Source organism: Marmota flaviventris, chromosome 9, assembly GCF_047511675.1.
Source record: "Marmota flaviventris isolate mMarFla1 chromosome 9, mMarFla1.hap1, whole genome shotgun sequence".
Classification (NCBI taxonomy): Eukaryota; Metazoa; Chordata; class Mammalia; order Rodentia; family Sciuridae; genus Marmota; species Marmota flaviventris.
Window position 1 is genome coordinate 96,181,734 of NC_092506.1, and position 10,070 is coordinate 96,191,803.

A 10,070-nucleotide genomic window follows, 5' to 3' on the forward strand; every position below is an offset into this window, starting at 1 on the left:
AGACCCTATCTCTGGTCTAGGGTGAGGGGTTCCCTGCTATCCGGCTGCGGTCCCTGCAGTGACCAGGCGAGGCGCTGGCGGTCTAGCACTGTCACCAGATGCCCAGGCTAAACGCACTGCCGCCCCCAGCCGCCGCGCTCGGCCCCACCCCGCGCGATTCCCAGACGCTCACTCCAGGGTCGAGGTCAGGGCAGGAGTCCTACAGGGCTCCTCGGCCGATCCCACCTCTAAAGCTCGCCCGGCCCGGCTTGGCCTTACAGCCTGCCCGGCCTACTCACTGCAGCTCTGCAGGGCCGTGGCCTTCTCTACACGGCGCTGGGGTCCCTCCGGCAGACCTCTGCGGCGCGCACCTGGCCATTTCGACTCGCCGGGGCAATCCGCCTGGTCCAGCCAGCTCAGGGGTGGCTCCTCCCGAAAGGCTTCCTCCTAACGATTGCGCGGTCCTCGGAAGCCTCCGGACGGCTTTTCCCAGAGCTCGCACTGTGCGGACTCTTCCCCAGGCTCCGTGCGCCGCTGGGAAATGCCTGCACCAGACAGGGAGGGGGTGGGGAGAGAGGGGAAGAAGGGGAGAGTTAGAGCAGGGCCTAAGGAGGGAGGAGGAAAATGTGGAGAGCGAGAAAGGCGGAGAAAAAGGGCGAAAGAGAGATGGCAGAAGAAAGAGAGGAGGGAGGGAGTGGACCGGGATCCTTTACTAGGTTCTCTCTCTGGTCCCACCGGCCCAGGTTAGGGCTGACCAAACCAAACTTTGTCCCAGGGCTGGCTTCCAGGCTAAGGGCAGGTAGAGGTCGTAGCCTCCCCAGAAGTCAGGCCTGGACTGGGGGAGATGGAAGAGACTTAACACTAGTGGGAACATCACGGTGAAGTGGGCTTCAGCTGCTATAAATCAGATCCATAATACCTTCTCCCAGCAGGCTGGACCCAGAACCCCAGGGTCTCCCACCTTAGCCAAGGTGGTGGGCAACCCTGAATTGGCCTCCATATTCCTGAGCAGAGTCACCTGTGTGCTGTTGTTCTAGGGATGGGCCCAGCCTGGGGTGAATGACTCCACAAATTTCCATGTGTTCTGTTCCCACTGGGGCCCTAGAAATTGCTCAGCCTCTCTTCATCCTTTGAAATTTCTGGCTACCTTAAACTATCTTTTAGCATTCTCATTGTGTTGTCCAAACCCAGAAACTTGGCCTTGGTGGACACAGCCTCTAAAGGGGGTCCTCATTATGCAGCCTGGTACCAGACCTTGGACTTGACCACTAACTCAGTTGCCTTTTCCCAGAAAAACCGAAGGTGTATCAAGGTGTCCGGGTGAAGATCACAGTGAAGGAGCTGTTGCAGCAAAGGAGGGCACACCAGGCAGCCTCAGGGGGAACCGTAAGCATGAACCCCTCATTCCCTCCCCAGCCCATAATAGACCTCATTCAGCCCTATACTAGGAAGGTGTGGAGGCCACCCCCAGACCCTGCCTTCCTCAGGTGTTCTTATAACATCTATGCCCAACTTCATCCCAGTTCACCCCAGGAAGCCACAATGAACAGGTGGGACATGTTGTGGGGATCAGGATTTGGGGGAGTTCATCTGTCACTGGTCAAAGTTGGGTATAAAAGTCTTGTTGGTTCTCTTCAGGAAAAGAGTCAGCCAGGTAAGTAGATTGTTGCTGTTTTAGGAAGACAGTGTAAGTCCAGCCCTCACATACCCATGGAAAATCTCTCCTAAAATTTACCTCATATAGGGGAGCACTTCCAGGTTAACCTATCTGTGAACCATCTTTCCCACCCTCCTTATTCTTTTGGAACTCAGCTTCTGAGGTCATTTGTCTGTAAATCACTAGTCATTGAAGTTCCCAACACAAGAGAGCCATATCTCTGGAGTATACATAGAACTGCTTCCTTAAGATGTATGGAGATCCAGGTTATTACAGAATTGGTCTGGGCAATCATAAGGTACCCTGACATACTGTATTCCTTTCTAAAGCACAAAGGATTGCTTAGGGAAGGGGCAGAACCCAACAAAAATGAGCGGAAGTCATCTCCCAGGAGAGGAGCTCTTACTGAAAGCCTCCATAGACAGTACATTGCTTGTGGGTTGGTTTGGGTGTGGAGGATCAGGCAGCTGGGGCTGGTATTGCCTCTATTAGGATTGGTCCTTATCCAACCTGTAGGCATATGCCCTATAACGGTTTTTGTGCCTGGTGCTGTTTATGTTCAATGTCCAACTTCACGAAATGGGCTTTTGGCAATGAATCTCCTGAAATGGGAGGAGGCAAAGTATGTAGGAGTAGTGAGACAGGTTTCAGAACCAGACGGCCTGAGTTCAGATCTCAGCTCCTCCATGGTCTGTATCCTCCAGCAAATTACTCCATCTTTCTTGCCTGTTTCCCTTTATCTTTTAAATTGAGGATAACAGGATTTTGTAAGGATTCAATGAGCTATTGCATATAAAGTGCTTGGAAGAGTGGTTTCCATACAGTGAGTGCCAATAAATATTATCTGGGGAAAGAAACTTAAATAAAATTACAACCAGGGATTGAAAGTCAGCTATTCAATAATCTTAATCTAACCCTCTGTTCAGAGTTTAGAGGTCAGGTGTGAGTTTGCTGTGAATTTGTAATACAGCTAGAGAAGTTAATATCTCTGCCTGCAGGATTTTGGGTCACTAAAAATTCATTACATTTATACAAGGCTTCACAGTGGTTCTTCATTAAAAGTACTTTTGCACACTCATTGTTTCATTTAGTTTATATAATAACCAGAGGGGATAAGTAGATCAGAAATCTGCATTCCTCTATTATAGCTAAAGTTCACAGTCTTTCAGTTGCTATTGGTTGAGCAAAAGGTAGGACCAAGGTTGTTTTATATTTAGTATTATATTTAGTATTAAAAAACCTTCCCACCTATTGACTCTCTAAGTTCTCTTTCAGAAAATCCATCCATACTAAGCAGGAGTTTGGTAACCTTGATCCTTTCAGTTCAGAGATGGTTATATATAATTAATAAAATTAGGTCTGAAACACCCTCCCGCTCCCCACTGTCCCAGTCAAGGTGTTCAGTACAAAACAATATCTTTCACTAATGAGCTTTGATACTTCTAGAATTCTGCCTCAACTGCACCTGCAGAAATCCCATTTGGGCAAAGCAACTTTATTGCTATAGGGTCCTTACAGACTGGTTTAACCACTGTTCCCTTGTTAGCAAGCTACAGAAGGTAAAGCAAGTGTAAAGCATTTCATTTGTGTATCCAATCAGTATCCCTGGAGCAGTTAAAACTTACTTTTTCTGAATCCCCACCCCCAACATAAAAATACACACACACACACACACACACACACACACACTCCTGGGGAGAAATAAAGCAGGACTCCTGACCCAGCACCTTGCAGGAAAAATACTACTTTGCTTCCTGGAAGATTTTGTCAGCCTATTCCCTCACAAGCACGTATAAGTAACACATAATTTCAGAAGGTGGGCCAGATATAAAATCCCTCACTGGGAGCCATCAGAAGGATCTGAGATTCTAGGAATGCTGCAAAAGTATATTCAGTAGGCAAGGATGGCAAATACCCAAGGGTAATTTATGCCTGCTCTTTGGTGTAGGTAGGCCTTTCTAGCTTAACGGAGATTATCTTCAATTGTTCAATTGTTAAAGGACACCTCTGGGAAACTTTAAGCCAAAGAGAGAATTAATAGTATCAAATATTACAAAACAGGAAGAAATTTATCTTAATTTGTTGTAAAGTCAGAGTAGTTTCCACAGTTAAAAATTTAAGCATGAAAACATGAAGTTATAGTTTGAGAGAAATATCCAGATCTCAAGCAGTGCCAGAGAAACTATGTGCATGTGCATGCCAGACTGATAATTTAACTTAAAAACACTGTCAACCAGATTAATTTGCAAATACTCTCTCTCATTCTCTCTCTCTCTCTCTCTCTCTCTCTCTCTCCCTCCCTCCCTCCCTCCCTCCCTCTCCCTCTCCCTCTCTTCTCCCTCGCTCTCTCTCATACACAGACACATTTCTTTTATCTTCAGGGTAAAGAGATAGTAATATATAAAAAAATATATATAAAATATATAATTTACCTTTTTTTTAATCATTAGTTTGTTTTTTAACAGCCTTGATGTGTTTTTATAAAGTAGAGATTGTAGGTTTTGTGCTGTTTGAAACCTAAGAGAAAGGTGCTTTTCTTTTTATTGTTGGGGCAAAGTAGAAAGTGAACCCATGACTAGAAAGATAATATCAAGTAGGATATTGTAAACATACCTCGGGGAGATAACAACAGGATAACAGGGAGCAGGCAAACAGGCCAATCCAGGGGAGAAATGGGGTTAAAGAGAGCTCTACAATGAAACAGATTTTTTAAAACCCACTCCTTCCAAGTCCTCCAGCTCAAGCTGTAGCCAAATATTTGCATAAAGAGCTGGTAAAGGATTCCAGCTTCCTGGTTCATGACATTACAGCATGGATCATTTTCAGAATGAACACCACCTCCTGTTTCAGCAGTGGCTGACTGTGCAGTTCTCCCAGTAGCTCAGTGTACGGAAGTGAGTATGCCCTGGAACCCAAGAGAGGTGTGGTGAGATCAACTTCCCAGACCAGAATCCCACAGCAATGCTGTCCCTTTAAAATTTAAAGCTGCCGCCTGAAATCTTTAAAAAAAAGTCCTAAATTACTCCATTAGTATAATTATCCATTCAACAGGAAAATGCAGGCTGCTTTGCTGTAAATAGTTTAAAGGCACAGTTTCATAAACATTAAATTTAAAATACAGTAATGAAAAGAGCAACATTTATTTTAAAATGGTAAAAAACATATAAGAGTTGAAATATTTCCTGACCTTAGACTAGAATATCGATTCTACTTCAACTGTTGTAATCAGCTTCAACTCCTGATTACACCTTTAAGAAAATATTTTCTATTTTAATAGTTCATAGATAGTAAGACTGTGAATATTTTTTAACAAAGGCTTAACAAAGTTAGGAATTATGTTCTTTCAGAAAAATGTATTCCTAAGACTAAGAAATCAGATATTATGTGAAAATTAAGGAAAACAACTAAGTTCTAGTTGAATTATATAAATGTGACTCCTCACTAATTGGAAACTAAATAGTTTAATAGGAAGGCACTTTGTTGAGTTTTCTCAAAGTGTTACATTTCTGTAACATAAAAATTATTTTTTTATCAAAATTAACACTTAAAAATTAAGTATATCAAAATTTAATATTAACTTTCTAATATCATGAAAAATACCCAAGCAAACAAAAAACATAAAAGTTGAATCTAAAAAAAATATATAGCATTGGTTGTATTTAAGGGAGACAACCTTTTTTAGAAGAAAGAATCTGGCTTACCTTACAGCAGCAGGAAACAGTTCCCGTCCGAGTCTTAGCTTTCCCTGTATGATATGCTTCTCTTTGCTTCATGGTCATATTCTTGCTTTGGCAGTTGTCCGGAGGCACCAGTATCCACCTTTCAGATCCAGTCGCACCATCTTCTGCAGGTCAGTACAGCCCGCATTACAGTTCCCTTAAAAACTTTTTCAAAAGTCCATCTCAAAGGTCTTCCAGTGCTTGATTCAGGGGTTAAGATAGGCACCACCATTTAATTGGAATCCAACCAATCAGAAGGTGAAAAAGGCATAGTGACTCCAGATGCAAGCCCAGCAAGGAAACTAGTGCAGGTTTTTGCCCTCATTTCTGAACTGTCTCTTCTCTCCTGCCTGTTCTGTCCCAAGACCATGTTCTTCACATTTATCCCAGTTTTTCATCTGCAAGTAACCCAACTTGATTACAAGATGAATTTTTTTTAGAATATGTTATATATTTTTTAATGCACTAGTAGTTGGAATATAGAACATCCTGAGACACTAAAATATGTTTTTGTTCTTGTTCATTTAGCTTCTAGCCGACAGGGGCTTCCCTCCCCTTCTTTTCTCTCTTCCCAGAAAGCAGTTCAAACAAGTGTAAGTTTTCCCAGCCCAATATGAATAAATCTATTACATAAACAGTCCTTCCTATGCCACTGCAGGTAAGAGTTTAAGAAGGTCATATATAAGAAAACCTGTGCTGATGGTGGTTCCCACTGAATGTGTCACTTTAACTTAAAGGAACTTGAGATTTAAAAAAAGAAGAAGAAGAGAGAAAGAAAGAAAGAAAAATTCAATATCCTTGAGCCCCTTTGGTGGGCATACTCCAAACCTCTCTTTCTTGAGCACTTAAGGATAATTATCACATGTCAGTCCTATTAATACTAAAATGGAAAAGGAGTGATGTTTCCGAATTGTTTTTGTTTTGTATTTAACATGGTTTTCAGTGTACTCTCCTGTTAACATGTCCACTAAGAAAATGCTTTGCTTTTTGTAATTTTAAATAAGTAGCACTGTTTTCCATAAAGAAGTTTCTGGTTTCCATTTTTATCCTTTGCATTGTCATTCATGTCACTTCTCAAAACCCTCTCCTCAAAATTTAAATTACTAAGTGTGAAAAGTTTGTGAAGACAATAACCCTGAATCAAGAGAATTATTTCCCACAGCATCAGAAGTTTTCTTAAAGCCTTGAACATACCTCTGATTTACTTCTAAGAGGGTTACCTGAATTACAGATAGGGACAGGCTGTCGATGCTTTTGTAGTCCGTGTCGGCAGAGGCTTGAACCATTATTCCACTTTGACACTTGGACACAGGTCAGGCCACCATGCCTCATTTTTACCCTAGCCACACTGAAATCAGTTGTCACAATGTTAACCAGATTCATTTCACTAATACTTGAATTAACTAAGATAACTAAAAAGTTACTGCCTACCTGTTTACTTTTCTGGAATTTCTTAAGTGCCTTTCCTAGAACAGTAACTCTTTAAAATTTTGAAGAAAACTCCATTCAAATCCATTTTGCAATTTTGCAAAAAAATTCTCCTTCTCTTCTAGGATTGTATTTTGAGCCTGAATCAATGTCTTCCACACCAAATTATTTTCAACCCCGAGAATTTAACACTTGTGTTTCTTGTGAAGAAAATCCAAGCTGCCTGGACCAGATCTTTGATTCCTATCTTCAGACTGACACACTGTCAGAGCCGTTGCCCAACTGCACGCAAAGTCCTCCACACTATTTCCCAGACAGCTTCCCGGCCACCCCTTTCTGCTTTAACCAGAGCCTGGTAATTTATCTTTATTTTTTATACAACCTGATTGTTGCTAACTCTGGGGTAGTGATGCTTTGTAAGAGTGTGCGTCATCTCCTGAGAAATTATACAAAGTCTATCAACAAGGAAACCATCCAGAAACAAGGAATCATTTAAAATTCAATGTATAAAGATAGTCACAGTTGCAGAGCATACGCCTTTGGATACACAATTATGATTTTCCAAGTAAGTTGATATGTGGCAATAAAAAGGTTTCCTGGTAATACTTAATGTTTTTTAAATTGTGAAGTTAAAACATCTACGAATTTGGAAATCGGTAGTTTAAACAATGGCCCTTGGATTTTTGAGATCTTGAAAACAGGATTAAGGCTGCTTGTACATACTATGAAATTTCATTCAGATAAAGGGGTTTTGTTGTTTTGTTACTGAGTTGACTCCAATAACTGGTTATTTGGATCTGCCGTAGGCATAGGAACTCATTTGGGTCTGAGATGGTTAGTAAAAATGAAGCCTAATCTTTTAATTAATTTGAATTTTGTGTTCTAGATAGATCTCAAGTGTTTGAAAATGTGTCATCTTTTTAAATGAAGTAAGGTTTCTATTAATAGATATTAGTTATTTTAGAAACTCATAATTTTTAAAACTTTAAAGTGTTTCTTTTTCTTTTTGAAGAAATTTGAATACTTTTTTATTTTGATTTTTTTCAGACGTCTATATGGGCATCAGACTAAATTTTGGAAGGAATTGAAATTAACACTACAGAATATGCATATTATTATGGGGAAAATACTGGGCCCCAAACACCTATTGCCCTTCTAAGAAAGCCTTCAAGTTTCTCGGTGACTTGCATAAAGAGAAGGAAGTGTGTACCTTTTTCCTCAGGGAACAAGACTTGTGTGATGGGAAGTAGCCTAGAGGCTGGGTCCTATTGGATCCAAGTTTTCCCTGGGCAGGTTCCGTGTTCACCTGGTTCTTCTCCATCAAGGGTGTGGAGAAATATCCAAGGTGCCACCTGCCCCTTATATTGTGACAAACAGCAGGATTCGATGTACAGGTGATCCGAAGCACAATAGGATTTTGTGGTTTAAGAACAAAACATCCTCTAATATATGGTAATAACAAAGGAAGCCAGTAAAGCAAGGCAATTTATTGTTGGGAAAGAAATAGGTAAATACAGAATGTGGTATCATGAAAATATGTAGTCAGCAAATAAAATTACTTCTGCAGACTTGGGTTGGGTGTTTGGGGTTTTTACCCCTAATTTTCTTACTCTGTGTGAATAAATCCACGGTGCTTGCTTCTTTTGATCCTGTTTAAGTTACTGAGCTCTTTGCTCCTTGGTTTTCACTCTCTAGACCCCAGGATCACCTTCAGATTCCTCCACTCTCTCTGGCTCCTTAGACTACAGTTACTCACCGGCTCAGCTGCCTTCATACCCTCCGGATAATTACAGTTCTCCCCCTTTTCTGGACACCCTAAACCATGGCCATTCTCAGGAAGACTACTCCTACCATCATTTGCCCTCGCATGCCCAGTACAACTGCTTCCCTGCAGCCACAGCCTCCGTCTGCTACTGCGCATCCTGTGAGGCGGAGCACTTGGAGGCAGTCAGAACAGCTGAGTACTTCTACCCCAGCACCGACTGCATGGACTTCGCACCCTCGGCCGCCACTGCCAGTGATTTCTATAAGAGGGAAACAAACTGTGACATCTGCTATAGTTAATAGAAACGACACTAATTTGGAACATGGCGTGGGTATAGCTACTTTTCTACCACATCTAGATAACACTTTGCATTATGCAACCTGTTAACAAAATATCACAGACACAGTTTACATGTCACTGTTTTCAATTTTCTGATGCTAATATAGGTATTAAGATGAAATCCTCAAACCTGGTCATAGTACCACACCTGCTGTACAAAAAAATGTCAACTCACAGTTGACATTTTTGTAGGGAATGTTCCATTGTTTTATTTTTCTGTATAACGAACAAATTCTCTCTTTTTTACTAATAAATAATTTTGCATTATTATTATATGCTGGGTTATTTTTTAAATTACCAACAATAATTTGACTTGATTTTTATCCAGTAGGCTAGGAAATTGATCACTAAACTTGAGTGGTCTCATCTTATTGATGATTTTAAAATTATTTTAGTGTGCTGAGATGCATGAGATGGAGGTTAGACACACTGTGAAGGTAATAAAGAGAAAATCTGCCCTGCCTCTAAATGGGGCTATTCATCAAAGAGCAGCATCAGAAAAAGTCATGGACTCATGTTTGCATATTGATTTATAGGACTGACTGTGTTATTCAAAACTGACTTTCAGAATTTACTTCCTCCAGTTAATCTGTTTGAAGAAACCCACTGTCTTTCAAGGTCCAGAATTACTTCAGCTACCTGTGATAGACTGTACTATTAAATCTTGTTCACTGAGGACAATCAAAGAACAGGATTAATACCTGAAGTGAAGTCTTGAGGGGCATTTTCCATGTCCCAAGTTTCAGCATCATGGCAGTAATAACTGATACCAGTAACACCATAGCCACCATATTTTAGCCCTTCTTGTGTGCCAGAATTGTCTGAGTTTTCTGGCACGTTATCTCATTTAGTCTTCATAATAGCATTGATAACAAAATGAAGAGTTTGAGGCTCAGAAAGTTTAAGTCACCTGCCCAGAGTTACCCAGCCAGTAAGCACCCAAGCTTGGGTCTGAAGGAATGCAAAGCCTGCTCCTTCCTCTCCAGTGGTTGAGCTACTCCTTGCAAAAGACTGTTCAGGAGCCTATAGGATCATTAAACCCCAGCTTTGTCATACAACATTGTTCCTATCACAACTAAGTCAGTCTTCCCCAGAAGAGCTAGTCTGTCCCCAGGATATCAAGATGACAAACACAAAGCTGCCAGAGTCCTGTGATGTGGGGCAGGAGAGAAGCTGACCCACT

The 10,070-nt window shown here is 41.4% G+C and overlaps 1 protein-coding gene and 1 long non-coding RNA gene across 4 annotated transcripts; one reads left to right on the top strand and one right to left on the bottom strand.

Annotated features, from left to right (window-relative positions):
- Positions 1–4,060: 4,060 nt before the first annotated feature.
- Positions 4,061–5,504, bottom strand: LOC139706904 (uncharacterized). The gene is made up of 2 exons (XR_011708598.1): positions 5,338–5,504; positions 4,061–4,541 (listed from the first exon to the last, which is right to left on the bottom strand). It is a non-coding gene; the product is annotated as an uncharacterized lncRNA (long non-coding RNA).
- Pou2af3 (POU class 2 homeobox associating factor 3) lies at positions 4,117–9,102 on the top strand. Of its 3 annotated transcripts, XM_071616688.1 has the most exons (4): positions 4,117–4,530; positions 5,432–5,486; positions 6,909–7,138; positions 8,479–9,102. In XM_071616688.1, the coding sequence occupies exons 3-4, from the start codon at positions 6,932–6,934 to the stop codon at positions 8,845–8,847; spliced, it is 576 nt and encodes a 191-aa protein (XP_071472789.1). In that variant the 5' UTR covers positions 4,117–4,530; positions 5,432–5,486; positions 6,909–6,931; the 3' UTR covers positions 8,848–9,102. The 3 variants fall into 3 exon arrangements, with proteins under 3 accessions (XP_071472789.1, XP_027786541.3, XP_071472788.1); XM_027930740.3 differs by lacking the exon at positions 4,117–4,530 and having other exon boundaries at positions 5,253–5,486; XM_071616687.1 differs by lacking the exon at positions 4,117–4,530 and having other exon boundaries at positions 5,253–5,486; positions 6,993–7,138.
- Positions 9,103–10,070: the final 968 nt, after the last annotated feature.